This window comes from Ursus arctos, unplaced genomic scaffold, assembly GCF_023065955.2.
Source record: "Ursus arctos isolate Adak ecotype North America unplaced genomic scaffold, UrsArc2.0 scaffold_9, whole genome shotgun sequence".
Lineage (NCBI taxonomy): Eukaryota > Metazoa > Chordata > Mammalia > Carnivora > Ursidae > Ursus > Ursus arctos.
Window position 1 is genome coordinate 62,855,246 of NW_026623111.1, and position 18,535 is coordinate 62,873,780.

Genomic DNA, 18,535 nt, shown 5'->3' on the forward strand with positions numbered 1-18,535 from the left:
ATTTAAAAGGAAAGATAAATACTGGGTTTAATTGGAATAACTGTACGTACAGATACCAATGATACATAGGTTCAGGGCTAAGTGGTTATTAAGCCCTCTTTAATTCTAATAGAGACAGTGACAGTAGTTCCCACCAATGCAGCGTTAATTATTTCACAGATGTTAGCAAAGGACTCTTTAAGCGTCTTTCTTAATCCCTGAAACAGGCCTCTAAAGTAGGTACTGCTTTACTATGTCTTCTTCTACAGATGAGAAAGCTGGTACTCTACTCAAAGAAGTGAACTCAGTTTACCAAGGTCACCCAGCTAGGAAAGAGTGGAACTGGGATTATATGATGGTTCAATCTGACATTTCTTCGTCTTTATAAAGTACTCTAAAGGTAACAAAGTAAAATCACATGTGGAGCTGACATACCGATATGGCCAATCACAGGCAAAATAAAACCGTAGTACTCTAAGTTGGTTTTTATTTGTATATATGTAAGTCCTTTTTTGAATTACAACTATTGATCTCCGTTGAGAATATCATTGCTATTACAGCTGTATAGTTCTAATATCCATCCAATGCATAAATTTTCTACATTTATAGGTGGGTAATTTAAAAATATATACATGGAAAAACATACAATGCTTACAAACCAAATGCAAATAAAAATCTTTAAAAATCTTAGAAATTCATTAAGCAGGTTATGTTGATCCTATTAAAAATGGTTCGTCTATGTACAATACATAATCTTTAAAAATACTACTCCAGGAAACAAAAATTCTTTGGTTCAGCAAAAGGATTCTCTAAATGTGGAAATTCAATGTGTTAAGGATGCACCCTCTTGGGTTGGGCCTCACTTAACTTGTTTGACTCTTCAGGAAGCATGTAGCTGACTCTTTCTGAATGCTGAAAATATGGGTGGAGAGTGGGTAGAGGTTGCTTTTCCCATAGAACATTAGCATGTGAAAATATAACCAGAAGCTTGAATAATGCAGGAACTTAGATGTTATTTTTACTCTGCCAGATCAAAAATATACAGAGAAAGTCTGCTTCCCATCCATTCGATGGGATCGTGGTTGATGCTCGACAACATTCTCTAGTAAAGTTCTTCGGCGCTGGTATCCAGTGCCACTGAAACTAGTCTATTCATCATCTGGAAGTTTGCAAGGAGGAGACAGGAGGGCACATGCTGGATGTCCCTTTTACTTAAGTCCCATCACTTCCCCAGCAGCTTGCCTACCTTACAAATCTAAAATTATAAACATATCCGTGACTTCAATCTCTTTAAAAAGAGTTATTGATGCAACAGTGATTACAAGGAATCAATGTGAGCCGATGAGATTTTCATTAAAAATTAACTGTGGATATCTATACTCTTGATTTATTAATGGCAACAAACACAGAACTAGCCAAAATATCTCAGTTTTAAAGAGTCAGCAGCCTTACCTATTAGAAATCATTCTCCTCCATATTTAATGGGAAGGAGAAGCCTTCACAATTTTGTGCCTGTGTGTCTTCTACTTTGATTACGAAAATATTTAGCATATAAGATAAAACCTTTCCAAAGGCCCATCGCCTAACCACACATTATAACTACCTTTAACAAGGCTTTTGAAAAGTCTCTGAGGTATCACAGCTGGTCACAGGAGAACGAAAAATATTTTTTGCTTTATTTTTTCCAAGTTCCCCAATGGAATATTATTACTGGCTGGGTGAATTAACTCACTTCCGTTAGGAAGCGGTACCACTGACTAATATTTAAATTTGTCTTTCCCCAGACTAGTGTCAGGAGCATGTTACTATGTTTCTAGGTTGAATGCAGGTGAAAATCAAGAGCTTCTACCGACTACGAAGATTTCTACAAACCACGGCTTTGAGATGCCGTAATGCTTACATGAATTGTTGAGAGTAGGGGAAGTCTTCCAAAGTTTACCCTTGTTCTTCTTTCCATTTGCATGACTTAGTTGCTCAAAGGCAAGACACAATTTACACCTTATTAGGACTCAAAGGAGACAAGTATGATTGGGATGGAGCAATAGATTGCAGAGAAAATGATGTCCCCTCAACGAAAATGGTTCTGACTGTGGAGAGGGGAAGAGAATAGCCTCCAACATTTGAGAAAAGCAAAGAATAGAATACATGAATAATTCAGAGCATCTAAATGAGACATTATAGCTCAGAACCACCTTCATATCCACATTGTCCACCCAGCTCACGGGCAGAGATTCCTCTTCCCTGATGGTCTCCCCAAAGACATTCTAATACTCCAAAGAGAGAGATGATCACTATTGGGTTATTGGTCCTTATCGTCCTCTTCTGGATATAGAGGCAATAATCATCTTTTCTTCTGTCAAAAGTCTTTATCCCAGCCTGACAGCTCATCTGGAGGCACTCCCTTTTCCGGGGGATACTTGTCGAAGTAGCTGTGGTCTGTGGGTCCACTGAGCTAACAGAGAAGAATTAGACCAAAGGTGAGGGTAATGTTGACTAAGCATGTTGTTATATGTGGGTAATGCTTTTTATATCTGAACACAGCTTTTATCCTGCAACCACTGGTAAGTTACATGTAAGGACAAGATGACCAATTACCATTTTTGAGTCACACTCTCAGCCTCTGAGATCTCCCCTTTAGACCAAATGGATCCAGTCACTGCATTACATTCAACAGAGGCTACCTGGCCTGAGGAGGTATGTCCAAAAGAAAAGCTGACAGAAATGGTATCTATTTTTTTTTTTTCAGATTAAAAAAACATTTTAAAAGCAAATATTTTTAAAAAATCAAAATCTGGGGCACCTGGGTGGCTCGGTCAGTTAAGCATCTGCCTTCAGCTCAGATCATGATCCCAGGGTCCTGGGATTAAGCCCCAGGTTGGGCTCCCTGCTCAGCAGGGAGACTGCTTCTCCCTCCCCCTGCTCCTTGCGCTTGCTCTCTCTCTCAAACAAATAAGTAAAATCTTCGAAAAACATCAACATTTGCCACAACCACCTTGAACTTTTATATGCTTAATTGACCCATATAAAATTTCCAGAATGCCAAACAAAGGGTTAGTTCAAAACATTATTGACCCTGTTGAAAGAGTGAAACAATTCTGGAATTAAACTATTTTGCCAATCAGGTGGTTTTCAATTCTTTGCTTTCAAACAAATTTTAAAAGTACCTGATTGAATTCTTAGCTGGTAAATCAGTAAAAATACTACTTATGATAAATCATAATGTGTTTTTTGGGAGAGTGGGGAGATCACTCAGAAGGCATTCAAGGCGACATTGCTCGTATAAAACCCTCCACTCCAGTTACTTATTTATGCGAACACAACTTTCAGCACTTAACGCTGTATAATTTTAAAAAGGAATAGAATTGATGTGGGGCCTGATCCCATTTTTTTTTAATAAGTAACATTTCCCCCCGGTACATAAATAATTTCTTTTCAAGAAATATTTCTTAAATACTTGCTTTTAAATTTTGCAACCTATTTCTATTCTTTGATACTCCATGCTATAAAAATGTAGTTACAACTGAATCCAAATAAATATGTGTGTTGTCACAGGAATTTTAAAATTTAGAAAACTATAGTTGAAAGCCATTTAAAGAATAATCAAATATTTGCAGGCATAACAATATTTTTACATAAGATGAAACTTTTTAGGGAAAATGGGAGGGAAATATAAAAATATAAATTCAGAGAGGAAAAGGAATTATGTAATTTTGCTGTCTGTAGATTTTAAACAGCTGATGGGCATCCAATCTCACTGGTATTCTGATTACATTACATATATTTAAGGGAGTAATGTTTTATTTTAAAATGTCAATATTTACAACATAGTAGAAATCACGTCCTCCATAACAATATAAACATACGATGAAAAAATCAGGATGTCAATCTAAAAATGCTTTGAAAATTCCTTCAAGGAGAACATAGCATAGAATCTAGAGGGTGTTGACGAGGCCATTCCTGAGTCATTCTCCGCTCTCCCACCGTCCCTTACCCTAAGTTAGCAGATGTTCTGTTTTCTCTCGAGCTGTGCTGTCCCACCAGCAACAGGTGGTGATTGAGCACCCCAAAGGTGGCTAGTCCAAGTTGAGACTGCTGTAAAATCCATTTGGGATTTCAAAAACAGTACAGAAAAATGAATGTGACGTCTCATTAATATTTTATGTTGACTGCATAGCAAAATGACAATTTTTTGATACATTATAATCATTAAAATTAATTTCGCCTGCTTCATTTTACCTGTGGCTAACTAGAAAATTTTAAATCACAGTATGATTCATATTATGCTTCTAGAGTCCTCTGTTAGCCTGACCAACACTGACTACCTGGGGACTTTGGTTTATATGTAATTGGTTCCTGAGAGCTGAGCTGATCTCCATCAAATAAGAAATACTATTTAGTCCCTATAATAACAATTGCTATGGCATTTTCACTTATTTTTTTTAAAAAGTACTTTAAAAATCTAAAATGTGGTGCACAAAAACACACCCATACTCTGTTTACGAAAACAAAAACTAGAAAAAAATCAAGAAAGTAATATAGCGGATACCATACCTCTCTCTGTAAAGGTGACGGAAGGTTCCGGGCTTTCAGTCCCTCCCAATTAAAACCATTTAACCACCTGAGAAGTAAAAACAGAACAAAAGAATATTACTTGCCTGATAAACTATCAGCAAGTCAAGTTAGCTGTCAGTCCATTTTGTTGCCCTCTCCCTGCCCGCAACAATGCAGCTGCAAATGGGGGGGGTGGGGAGAATAACCACGCTGGTTGTCTGGTCTCACGTTAAATCCATGCCCACTAACCTCCAGGGGGTAGTTCAGGCTGCCCAGAAATTGGTCTAGATTTCCCTGTTGTCCCACTCACTGTCACATTCCCTTAGGCTCATAATTCATACTTTGTCCTCTCTCCTCAAACGTCCAGCAACCCCCGCCCAACCAAATGATGACCTGACTTCCTATTTCACTGAAAAAACTGAGCTGCTACAATTTTCTTCCAGTCTATCTGCCTGCCTGTCCACATCTGTGTGCTCCCGTCTTTCATGCACCATGAGTTCAGTGCCTTTGCTTCTAGGGAAGGTCAGCTCAGCTCCTGCACTGCGTGCTTGATCCTGTGGACTCCTCTATTCAAAGGCATGCTCCTGCCATTCTCCTCTCACTTGAATCTTCAATGTCTACCTGCTAGATCATTCCCATCAGTATGGAGACATTTCATTTCCTCCAACCACAAAACACCCTCCTTTGACCTGAGCGCCCATTCAACTTCCACTTTGTTTCTCTCCTCCCACAGGAGGAAAACTCCTTGGAAGTTATCCAGTCACTCTACTTACCTATTTTCTCCTGGCCACGCTACAATCAGCATCCACCCCCTCCACTTCTGTGAATCTCCTCAAGTCTCAGTTTTGTCTTACTTCCCCCAGGAGCATTTGCCACCATTCATTACTCACACTTTCTGAAATACTTTTTTCACTCGGCTTGCAGGACGTGCTATTCTCCTACCTTCTTGGGAGCTCTCCTTTGTTTCCCACTGCCATTTCCATAGGAAGCTGGTGTGCTCCAGGGCCTCAGTCCTTGGAGCTCTTTTTTCAACTACTCACTTCCTGGGTTATCTCATTCAGTCTTGCGGCTTTAGATAGCATTTTTATATCTGCTGCTTACTATTTCTATTTCCAATCAAGACGCCCCAATTGCTTCCTAGGCTAATAGCTACAGCTGCCATTCCTCATCTCCCGAGTGGGTGTCTAACCTGCATCTAGCATGCATCTGGCCCACGCTGGAGCTCCAAATGTTCCCCAAGGAACTGGCCTTGACTCTTTCAGTTGCTCAAACCAAAGACCTTGAGTTATCTTTCCTCTCACACCCTACCTCAGTCCACATGCAGATCTTGTCAGTGTTACCTCCAAAATATATCTGAATCAGAATCCGAAAAACTCTGATCACCTTCACTCTGCCAGCATGGGCCAAGCCACCACTATTCCTCCCCTGTATTATTATAATAACCTCCTAATAGGTCCTCCTGCTTTTGTCCATGGGAAATAACCAAGCAGCAAGTGCGATCATTTAAAACAGAAGTCAGGTCACATCAGGCCTTTGTTCAACCCCCTCCCCCCCAGTGCTTCCCATTTTGCTCAGTATGAAAGGCAAAGCCTTTCCGATAACCCCTAAGGCCTTGAACACCACCTTTTCCACCCCCCCCCAAACCCCAACCCCCCCCCCCCCGCTCACCACTGTCCTACTTTCCTTCCACCCTCCCCCCCTCACCATTCTTTCAACAAGCTAGATGCTCCCATGTTCAGACCTTTGCCCTCAAAGCTAGATGGTTCCTTCCCCAGATTTTCACAGGGTTTGTTCCCCCAACACCTTCAGGTCTTTTCTCAAAGATCATTTTCTTAGTGAAACCTTCTTTGACCATCCAAAGTAATATTTCACCTCCCTCTCCCCTCCCCCTCCCTTCCTATCCTCCTTCCTGCTTTAGTTCTCCCCTTAGCTCTTACTCCTCTCAGATGTGTCTGCCATATACTTTACTTAGTTATCCTGTTGACTCTGTCTTCCCCACTAGAATGCTAGCTCCACGAGGGCAAGGATTTTCATCTGTTTCCTTTCCTTCTGTGTCCCTCACACGTGGAGCGGGACTTGTCATCAAACCAGGCTCCCATAAATGTCTGTTGAATAACTGAATGACTCTGCAAGAAAACACACTTGCACGGAGCCTCTTACTATCACGTCTTGGAACATCACACTGCCTTGGTGGTGATGTTCCTGGTGATACATATGCAAAAAGCTCCAAGATATAAAGGTATCTTACAATAATCTGTAATGAGGTTAAGCTGATAGCCAGATGAAGTTTCTTTCATTTATTGCTTCCACATAATTAATCTAGTTAATCTAAGCATCATTAATGCTTCCAGATCATTGAAGACCAGAAATGATCTGGTCTTTAGGACACACATCAAACTTGGTGGCCTGGAAATACAACAGCAGAAGTGGGGAGGCCTTGCTTCTCTTGGACATAAACAATGTATTCTGTCTTTCAGGATCTTATAAGGAACATGGAATAATACTGTCTTATACCCACTGATCTTTTCTACTGGGACAGTGACGTGAAGTCCACTAGCCAACAAAATTTACAGAAAGTCAGTGTGGTCCCAGGCATCGAAAAGAACAAAGATCCTGCTTTTAAGATATTTTTATTTTGGTAGCAAGTGACAAAAAAAAAAAAAAAAAAAACAAGTGAACAAAATTTCAGATACTAGTAAGTACTAGGAAGATAAGGTAGAATAAACTGGTGGCTGGTGACTGGGATGGGATGGGTTGGGAGTGGCTAGAATGAAGACAAGGGGATAGCCATGGAAGACTTGTGAGATCTATCTATCATCCATCTATCTATCTATCTATCTATCTATCTATCTATCATCTATCTATCATCTATCTATCTATATCACATCTCCTTTATCCCAGGCCCTTTTAAATGGAAGAGCGTAATAGAAACGAGCTGAAGTGTGGTGAATGGAGAGGAAACTAGGAAAAAAAAAAGAAGTATCTGAGAACTGAGAACAGGCCAGAGGCCAGACCATGCAGGCCTCGTAGAATACAGTACGGAATCAGGATTTTATGCTTAAAGGAAAGCCATTAGAAAGTTGTAAGGAAACGATGGAATCTAAGTACACTTCCAGAAGATAATTCCGGCTAGTATGTGGAGCACGACCACAGGGGGTTGCGATGAGGCAGAGTGGTAGAGGTGTGAGGCTGAGGGCCAGGAAATTTGGGTGGCTGTCACACTCCTGTCTGTCAGCCTCACCAAAAATGATGCTCTTCCATCTTTTCTAATCTCTTCTCACCCCTGGAGTTGGGTTTTCATTCAGTCCTTTACTGGATTTCCCATTCCAAGTCTAAGCTTAGCAAGAGAAAAAGTACTATGAACAGAGGGAAGGCTCTAGTACATTCCATTTCAGATGCCATTCTTAACCCAAGGTGCCATTTTAGTATAAGCTGCTGAGACACTAACCAAAGAGTGAAAGTCAGACAGCAGCCTGGGCTGTAAGGCTTCCCCTGTCCTTGCTACAAAACCACAGAGTCCTCTCCTTGATCCACCCATCAGCTTCTTTGCATAGACTGAAGCCTCATTTTTTAGGGATTTCTAGATGCACAGTTATGTGGATTCTTTTCTTTTGCCACCAAACACTGCCACAATTTCTTTTAACATATTTTACGGTGCTCTCTACCCAGAAGCTACTCCATAAATATTAATAAAAATCATTACTGTTACCCTATTGAATCAAAGAGCCTATACATTTCTTACTGAGTACTTGTTACAATTTGATTTATGGCAATATTTACTTAACATGAGTGGCCATTCACTTAACACTTGGCCTTTTGACACTAACCACATTTTAAGTAACGCAAGTGCCAGGATGCATTCATGTGTAAAAAATATTCACCAAAGAAATATTAGCAGCAATGGCACATAAATTGTTTCTTCATTTTTAGAAGACTGGTAGAAGCTATTCTTGAAAGTAATTTTAGCGGCTAGAAATATTAAAGGTAACATTAAGGCACTTGAAACAAATTATTCCTCTATCTAGCAGGAAAGATTTAATTGCACCCTACAAACATATTATCCCTCTTTTCAGATAGGTGTTGGGAGACACGATCGGTGCCTAGTTTATATGTTAGCTCAGGAATAGGGGAGGGAGGACATCTGATTCTGTTTAGTTAAGATGATTTAACTCAGAATGGACAAACATAACACGGTTGCCATGTTAAATTGTATTGTCTTTTAATAGGAAGTTCAAATGAATGGTCGTCTGAGAAAAAAGCACACATTTTTCTTTAGAGAACAGTAGGAAAATCCGATGGCACATTTCAGAAAGATTTTCTTTTTAATTCCAAGAGTATATAGAGTAGAGAAGCTGTAAGACTTGAAGACTTATGGAAGGTTTTAGAGCACTCCTACTTAAAGGCAGGAAGAGATCTGTTTTTCAGGTCCCTGCCCCCCCCCCACCTCAGCTTTGTATCTTAAGACGTAGTAGGAAAATCAGATGAAATAATGTCTTTGAGCTCCCTGGGCTCACTGAAAGGCACTGTATAAATTTGGTCTATCTTATTACTAAAGTCTACCCCACGCACTGCACTCTGAATCTACCCTTACGTGGCCAAGAACATCCTGGCTGTTAAGAAGAGTGGGCAAATTAATCCCTACAGGGAAGAAAATTCAAAATTCTTCATTACCATGCTGAGGTGAGAAAATCCTTTAGCTCAATTTGCATGCGCACCCAATCACAATTTGACAGCTACATTGAAATGAGCCTCAGGTAAATAAGAAAGGAAAGATAAAACCAGAGCCTGTTAACCCAACCACCACCGGAGCAAAAGGAGGAAAATACATTGGAGGAATGACTTTCATCGACAGGACACTTGTTTGCTCAGTATGAATAGTGTGTTTACGTGTCATTTTATAATGAGAAAAGAAATTGTGATAACAGCATGGAGAAAGAAAGATAAATGGGAATCTATGATATAAAAGGAGCTTTACACTGAAGGCAATCCAAAGATGACAAAGAACAATAAAAATCCTATGAGCATTTTGACGTCTATAAAACGCACGGATGGGTGCCTTTATCGCCCTCCCTCCCTCCTAACACACCCTTAAGGCAAAGCCCAATAGGAATGTACAATGTTGAATACATGGCTTTATTTCAAGTAAGTTCATGAATAGATAGAGCAGGGCTGGCAGCCTGGGGATTTTTTTTTTTTTTAAGCTGCACCACGACTGTTAAGCAAAATGAATAGTGTTTCTATTCAGAAACTTCTCTCCCTTTATTTCCCCACTGTGTTCTGTGCCTCTAGTTCTTCAGTAAAAAATATCCAGATAGGAATGAAATACTGAAAGGTGTTTTCTTTGCTGAACAGAAACTTCAGTGTGTTCACGTTTTCAATGATGACATTCTCCAATTTAGTTTTTCTATTATCAATAGTACTATCAGTAGGTGATATTTTTTGTATACCGTGAGCAAAATTAAAACATTTTGAGGACTGCAGGATTCAGCGAAGCATCAATTGTTTTAAAAATCTGCAAGGCTTGAACTCCACATATTAAACCAAATCAAAGAGGATAATTCATGGAAATTATCAATGGTTCTGACGGCCAGCTTTAGAAATCCACAGAACTGCAAAGATGCGTGTTAGATTATTGTATAAGGCTAAAACATAGTTTGAGGTTTTGTGGAAATCAAGGTACTTTACCCCAAACGTAAAATACAATACTAGGCTTCAAAATTTGTAGAGCCAGTCAAAGGAAAATTGTATTTAAAATAAGTAGATATTATTAACTAAAACTGAAATAGGATACTATTTAACAGTTGATTTCTCTTTAACATTGACAACAGTGACTTTATTGTATTTTAATCACAAATCAAAGGTCAAAATTAAAGCTTAAATCCTCTATAGAATCCAAGTTGATTTTTTTAAAAGATTTTATTTATGTATTTGACAGAGAGAGAGAGACAGCCAGCGAGAGAGGGAACACAAGCAGGGAGAGTGGGAGAGGAAGAAGCAGGCTCCCAGCGGAGCAGGGAGCCCGATGTGGGCCTCGATCCCAGAACACCGGGATCAGGCCCCCTGAGCCGAAGGCAGGTGCTTAACGAATGAGCCACCCAGGCGCCCCGAAGTTGATATTTTTAAAAAATAATAAGGGGTTCCTGGGTGGCTCAGTTGGTTAAGTGTCCGACTCTTGATCTCAGCTCAGGTCTTGGTCTTGGGCTTGTGAGTTTAAGCCCTGCATGGAGCTCTGCATCCAGTGCGGAACCTACTTTAAAAATAAACATAAAAATAAAAAATAAAAATAGCAGTGTATAAAAAGCTAAGTCGCTATAACTTAAAGATGTGATTTTGTCACTTGTTTTAGAATCATCCATTCTTAATGTGAATTTTCAGCATTAGAGAAATTACCCTGAGACTGATTATTGTAACTGCAGCTAGTAAAACACAAATTAAAAATAAAACACCAAAAAGGAAAAATTGAACATCTGTAAAGGGGCCCTTGTGACCTACAACGAAAGCTTCAAGATTACATTTTTCTATGAATTTCTATTTTTTTCTGGGCCGAGTAACAGCTCCATACCTGTGTTTCTTAATGTCATTGATTCCATTTTTCAGATTTCCAAGTCTTTCTGTTGGATTTTGCCTAAAATAAAATTTTTTTGACAGGCAATTTATAATAATTATGCTTCAGTGAATTTTAAATTAAAATTTAACATTTTTTTCTTTACGTATTTATTCATTCATTTATTCAACAATATTCATAGACCAAGCAGCTGAGTATAGGAAAATGAAAAACACATGCCCCTCTCCGGGGGCATGTATACACACACGCACACACACACACACCCTAGTGCTTCAAATGAGCTATGAATAAGGATGCTATCTTACCAACTTTGCTGAGAAAAACAGGGAAAGCTTTAGAGAATCATTTCCATCTGAGCTGGAATCTTAGAAACATGCAGAGATTTCTGTTGGCAACCCACAACTAGGTTTCACGTTCTAAATTTACTAAATGCTAATGCTTTTTAAAAAAGTTCAAATGTGCAAAAAAAAGAAAACAGTGACAAAGTTTAAACACAAATTCCAGAAGTCTTTTGTTCTCCGATATAATACTTTTAAGGGTAAATAGAAATGTGGTATAATTAAAAATAAGGCCAGAGAGGTACTGTGTTTTAAAATGAAGACTGACAGAGGGCAAGTAGCAACACTTTATCACCACCACTGATTTTCTCCCAAAAGAACAAGGTTGTAACTTAATTACTCCGTTATTAAACTAATGTTCTTTTTGCCCGCGTACAGATAAAGATGAGTCCCAAAGATAGGCTGACAGCTGCAGATCTCTCTTACGTAGGTATTCTGGTTCTGCAGCATGAAGTAAACGCAAACTCCTAATAAAAAAATGATTTTCTTTATATATAACTTAGCTACAGGGAAAAGTACAAAAAGTAAATGCATACCTAATTTTAAATTGTGTGGACACAGAAATGAGAAGACCTCACACTTCCCCAAGAACTAGGGGTTTTAATTTTCATTCTCACCTGCAAAGCCTCCGAATCAAATCCTCAGGTCGTCTTGTGATCTTTCTGGGAAAATCCATTTTTTCAATTCCTTTGAGAATCAGATTGTAGGTCATCATTTGGTCAATCCCGGAAAAGGGAGGGCTGGAGAATAGCCAAAATAGGACATTAGGACCAACGTTTCAGACACATTTACAACTGACGTTCTTTCCTTTTCTTCCCTTCCTCCTTCCTTCTTTCTCATTAGTCGTTGTATAAAAAAGTCTGGATATATGCTAGAAAATAATTTCATTGATTTCATATCACTTAACAAATCACACATACACACATACAGGTAATTTGTTAGTTGGTGATAATCACTACAAAGAAAAATAAAGGAGGGGACACAGTGACAGAGAAAGGTGTGACTTTCTTAAACCTGATATATGGGAAAAGCCTCTTTCATAAGTTGACAATTGAGCAGTGGTTATCAATGAAGAGAAGGAGGGAATGAGCCACACCATTATCTGTAAGCAAAAGATTCAAAGACAACAGTACAAAGGCTAGGAGTCAGGAGTGGTGTGGGTTGTTCCGGAAACAGTGAGGAGGGCTGGTTTGCTGGGGGGAAAGTAAGGAAGCAGGAGAGGAGTAGAAGCAATGAGGGCCATATCATGTGCAGCTAGTGGGTGATGCTAAGGGCCTAGGAATGTGCTTTGAGTCAGATGGCAGAGTTTACAGCAGTCAGAGTAAGCTTTTTTAATTTTTTTTTAAAGATTTTATTTATTTATTTGACAGAGAGAGACACAGCCAGCGAGAGAGGGAACACAAGCAGGGGGAGTGGGAGATGAAGAAGCAGGCTCCCAGTGGAGCAGGGAGCCCGATGCGGGGCTCGATCCCAGGACCCTGGGATCATGCCCTGAGCCAAAGGCAGACGCTTAGGGACTGAGCCACCCAGGCGCCCCTCGGAGTAAGCTTTTAAAAAAAAAAAAAAAAATGTATCAAAAATGACCTGTGATGGTGCCAGCAGTGGGGGAAGGAAGGCCTGGTGGCCTCAACTCGGAAGGTAGAAGTGAAGGTGGTGAGATGTGCTTGGCTTCTGTATCTATTTAGATGGTAAAGCCAATAGGATTTGCCAACACGGTGAATGTGGTGTGTAGGAGAAAGAAAGGATTCTAGAATGACGCCAAAGTGTTTTGACCTACGGAATGGAGCTATTGCTTACTAAGAGAAGAACGGCTGGAGCAGGGGCCGGAAGTGGGGGTCCAGAGGTCCAGAGCAGATTCTGAAATGTCCAAATGGAGTTAGGTTTTAAATGTCCATAAAGAGATGCTATGCAGGCAGCTGAATTTGTGAGTCTGGTATTCAGGAAAGAGGTCAGAGCTGGAGGCAGGATTGTGGGGCATCATCAGACAGGATTTCTGGCCATGGACTTGACGATATCAGCCAAGGAGTGGGTAGATGGAAAAGAGATCAAGGACTGAAGTGGCCCAATGTGGAGAGGTCAGGAGGATAAGAAGGGTCCAGCAATGAAGACAGAGATGGAGTCCCCAGTGTGGGGAAAGACATGAAAGGAAGGTCCTAGAAGCCATGTGAAGAGAGCACTTCAGGGGAAGTGTGGCTAAGGTAAGAAGGCATTGGGAATTGACCACTGAATTTGGGTAACGTTTTAACTCACACGCTTTGCTATTAAAAACACTTTATTCTACTGTGTCATTTACTTTCTGAAAATTGAAGATGACTTTCATGAACTACTCTGCTCTATCTTGGCCATGCTTGAAGACCTTTGGATACTGAGTTCCCGCTCTCAGGAATAAACTTGAAATGAGGTTGGTGCAACAATTCGCAACAATCTATGTCTTGCTTGTGAAGAAAATAAGGTACAAAAAAAAAGAAAGAAAGAAAGAAAGAAAGAAAATGAGGTATGAAACAAAAAGCACTGCTATATTTTCAATACTTCTATATTTACAATTATGCTGCGTTTGTTGTGTTGTGTTTTAGTTCTTTTTTCTCATTTTTATTTACCTCCTGACTCCCTAGAGTTCAGGGCATTTAAAACTAAATTTTCTCATGCCCTACCGTGAAAACCTTTACAAGAACAATTTCTTAACTTCTTGACAGTTCGAAGCCACTTTAACAACTCCAAGTTATTGGGGATCCCCCCTTCCTCATTCCCTCACTTTATTTCCTTATTCCTTGCAGAAACTTATTTCAGTTGATAAAGACTGAGTTGTATATTCCCTAGTTACCTACACCAACCATCATGTATTTCGTAGCAATGCAGCTGACAAATTTCCCAGGGACGAGGAACAAATTCTTGAAATAGAACTCCTTATGTCCCAAGACTGGAAGCAACTTTCTCTCTGAATGACAGTCTGGAAAATTTTCTCTTCTTTCCATCAAAATCTTAAGCAATGACTATTTGAAACTGAATACAGATAATATAAAATAATCTTTCATATCTGTTTGCTCAATGCATGTGGACAAGGAGGTTGAATATAGCCACAGGTGATCTAACATTAGAAATCTGTGGTATAAAAGTTCCAGATTTGATGAAACTCTTTTTAAATATGTGTTAAGACTTGAATCCCTATCAAAGGGCTCATCCCAGCATTTCATATGCCATTCCATATGCAAATCCTCTCTGAAAATAAGACTGAGAATATTTGCTTATAAAGGTTTCTAAGGATGATCAAATCAGTTGATGAGAAACAGAGGGTGAAAACTGAACTGGATCCCGGGAGGATGTCGACGCATTATACTAAAAATGCATATGGATAAGGCACAGGCGTGTAATGGAAAGTGTGTCACATTTAGGGTTAGAAGATCTGGGATCAAATCCCTGACCTTAAGCGGGTAGCTTTCTGTCCTGGCTGTCTAATCCATAACATTTAAGTCATAAAACAATAAAAATTCCTTCTTTAACTTCCACACAAATTCGTGAAAACTAAACTAGATGATACCCACGTAAGAGCTTTGTAAACTGTAAAGTGCTTCACGATGTGAGGTGATATTATATAGAGCGTGTGTGTGTGTGTTTGTGTGAAAATGCATGTGCCCACATGTGTATGTGTGCACACATGTGGAATATTTGGGATCCTGGATTCATTAATATAGCCCTTTAATCCCTCCAGGGGTGATAATTCAATTTGAACTGCTACCCCTCCTGCTGTATCTGGTCTCTGTTCATTAGCACCTCTAGAAAGCAGTTGACAAGGAGATTAAAATTTAAATCCAGCAACGTTCCTTTCTCTTGGCTTTTCTGGTTAATGATTTATTGGGAAGATGGAAGAACTCAGCTAAATTTAGTTTCATTGTTTAATGGATTTAATTGAAACATGAATACTCTTTTCTCAATTACGAAAAATATATATGAGAGGAATATGAGAGGAAGTAATTACAGCCCACAGCCTCAATTCTTCTCCTTATTCTTAAAACGGAATTGCCACAATCTTCACACATTTAACAGGCTATCTGTAATAACAGGCCTCGCCATTTTAGGTAAACCAAAGCGATCCTGTACTTCTTTCCTGTGCCTTCCTGAATGTTTTCTCCACTTTACAAACCAGCAAGCATGCTATATGTAAAATATACAAAGGGAAAGAGTCATCACACTTGATCAAAAACATTTCTAACATGTTAAACCCTTAAGTTATATATTTGTTATCGTTAGTAAATTATTGTGGCACTTCTGTGAACTGAAGGTACTTACTTGCCGGTTAGGAGCTCATACACCAGAATTCCCAGAGACCAAAAATCCACGCTGAAGTCATGTCCTTTGTTGAGAATGACCTCGGGGGCTACATACTCTGGAGTTCCGCAGAATGTCCACGTTTTCTGTCCAGATCCTATTTTCTTCGCAAATCCAAAGTCAACCTGGAAAAGAATGTCAAAGACATTTTCAGAGACCATAAAACTCATGCTCTTCTTTACGTCTCCCGCTAACTTCTCCTACCTTCTGTCTATACCTCCACCCTCCCCTTCATACACACACACACACACATACACACATGCACACACACCACTGACCCTCACATTTATTCTTTTGCAGGACCAGGTATAAATCTAGTTACACTGGAGGAAGTTCCATGCACACACCTTTATGCCCATGACCCCTAGAAGATGAGAAGAATGGTTAGCAAAGAATGGCTAGACCATCACAACAAATGTACAGCTCAGAGCATGCAGACAGATAATTTTCTAATCAATGGTGGCATTCATGAGGAAGAGGAGAGAAAGGGGAAGTGATAGACCTTGGTGCACTTCAAGCTCCATCATGAAAAGAAAAGTAATAACAAAATTGAGAGTTTGGGAAAGAGACCATTGTTGAGAAAAAGGGAGTCTTAAAATTCTGGTCTATCTTTAAAAACCAACATGCACAATGTCTGCACCCTTTACATTTTGGCATTCCAACAAAAAAGCCAGGATCACCTCTTCTCAACTTTGGCCAGCCTATGGACACTTCGAGTCCTTCTCTGGCAGGTCAGTGGTGAATAGCACCTGCAGGAACTTACCTGTTCTGAAAAGACACAGTCAGGACCCACTATCGGCCAGGCTCTGTACTAGGCTTACACGCACAGAGTTGCCTCGGGGAAACTCAGAGTGTTGGGAATACTGACACATAGGCGATCAACATTATTTCATGCGATACATGATAGAGTAGAAGATTATGCAGAGGGCCAAAAAATATATACATTATTTTCTGGAACATTAGGGAGAAGACCACTGGGGAAGATGTCAAGAGGAGGTGATATCTGAGCTCGGCCTGACTGAGAATCAGGAACCCTCCTCGGGTAATGAATTGGTGCTACCCTCATCCGTCTTTTCAGAACAGGCCCCTCCACTTCTCTGAGACTCTATTTAATGAACAAACTCTGCGCACAGAATAGAGAAGGGGGCAAGGCTGGAAGGACAAGAGAACTTGCTCACTGAACGCAGCCAGTGTCCGTTACCGACAGCCCGCCCCACAAAACAAACAGCTGGTTTCTGCCCACAGGCGTTGTTAAGCATGTACTTTCCATCTCTAATACACGCAGGCATTGTTTTAATAAAACCGCCCTTCACCTCCCTGAAGGAAACAGACACACAAATTATACCTGAGCCTCAACATGCACATTTTAAAGATTTTATTTATTTATGTGACAGAGAGACAACCAGCGAGAGAGGGAACACAGCAGGGGGAGTGGGAGAGGAAGAAGCAGGCTCATAGCGGAAGAGCCTGATGTGGGGCTCGATCCCAGATCGCCAGGATCACGCCCTGAGCTGAAGGCAGACGCTTTAACGACTGCGCTACCCAGGCGCCCCTCAACATGCACATTTTAATAGTTTCATTGTGCACATGGACTATTGCAATAATATGGCAATAATATTGAGTAAAAAAAATAAATAAGGTTAACATATCAAAATTGGCCCTCACCTAAAAGAGTATGTCAATGAACCATAAAATCCAGCCCTCCTTTATGTATTCCAATACTACTATTTAAAGTGTTTGTTTTACCCTAAATAAATCTCTTAGAAATTTAGCTTTCCACTAATGCTTTTTAGTACTTATCATGTAACAGCAAGGATTTCCTTATTAGAAAAAGGGAATTTAAACAGCCTAATTTGAAGTGGGATTTTACTGTTTTCTTTTATCTATACAAAATGACTCATAAAGATTGTATCTAAGGGAATGCTGGGGATACTATGAAATTAAAATTTGTAACCAGCTGAGATTAGCTTATCTACTTATCCCTCAGAGAAAGAACCAATATGAAAATCCTAGCTAATTTTATAAATACTGAAATTTAAGAGACAAGAAAGCAATGCTTATAATTGCATTTGTGTGTATGCACATATGGAAATATTATATTTTGCTGTTTCTTAATAGGCTTTCAACTCCTTTTTTTTCATTGCATTTAAGTTTTCCTTTTAAAAATGATTGCGTGTTCATTAGATGTTTAGGAAAGTTTTTCGAGCTCTGAAAATGGTGAATTTTAATTTGAATAGCTGGTTTTGCTTTTGTAGTATTTGAATATGACTCACAGAGATGGCCATCATTATATTAACATTTTAAGATTTATGAGAACTTACCACTTTTCTTTGATCTATCAACTTTAGTCTAATCCATTTGGTCAGAGGAAACTGACACTCAGACCTATCCAAAGGCGCATGCCGAATCAAGAAGGCCTCAGATCGTCTAACGTCGAGTTCTGTGTATTTTCTATGACCATTCACACCACCTCTGTCTTATACCACCATGATTTCCACCACGAAGCTTCAGTCTTTTTAACACTCTCTCTTCTAGGCAACATAAGTTCCGAAACATAAGTTCCTTCCTTCCTTCACTCCCTGAGTATCTACTGAATACCAGAATGTACCAAGCACCAGGATACAGACAAAGCCCCAGTCCTCTCAGAGATTACATTTGAGAGAAAGAGGAGAGCAAGCATGAAAACAGAAGATCGTATATAATAATGCCAGATAGTGACATATGCTGTGAGGAAACATGGCAGAGTGAGGGATGGAGATCAACAGAAATTTTACTTTAA

The 18,535-nt window shown here is 39.6% G+C and overlaps 1 protein-coding gene across 1 annotated transcript in view; it reads right to left on the reverse strand.

Moving 5' to 3' along the window:
• Window positions 1-687: 687 nt before the first annotated feature.
• The window catches only part of PRKG2 (protein kinase cGMP-dependent 2), a 93,183-nt gene continuing 75,335 nt past the window's right edge, over window positions 688-18,535 (reverse strand). The window contains exons 15-19 of the mRNA XM_026509882.3: window positions 15,718-15,881; window positions 12,051-12,173; window positions 11,093-11,155; window positions 4,531-4,597; window positions 688-2,431 (exon numbers count right to left, since the gene is read on the reverse strand). Of these exons, the coding sequence (XP_026365667.1) occupies window positions 2,336-2,431; window positions 4,531-4,597; window positions 11,093-11,155; window positions 12,051-12,173; window positions 15,718-15,881 (513 nt within the window). The 3' untranslated portion in view covers window positions 688-2,335. The remainder of the gene's footprint in view (window positions 2,432-4,530; window positions 4,598-11,092; window positions 11,156-12,050; window positions 12,174-15,717; window positions 15,882-18,535) is intronic.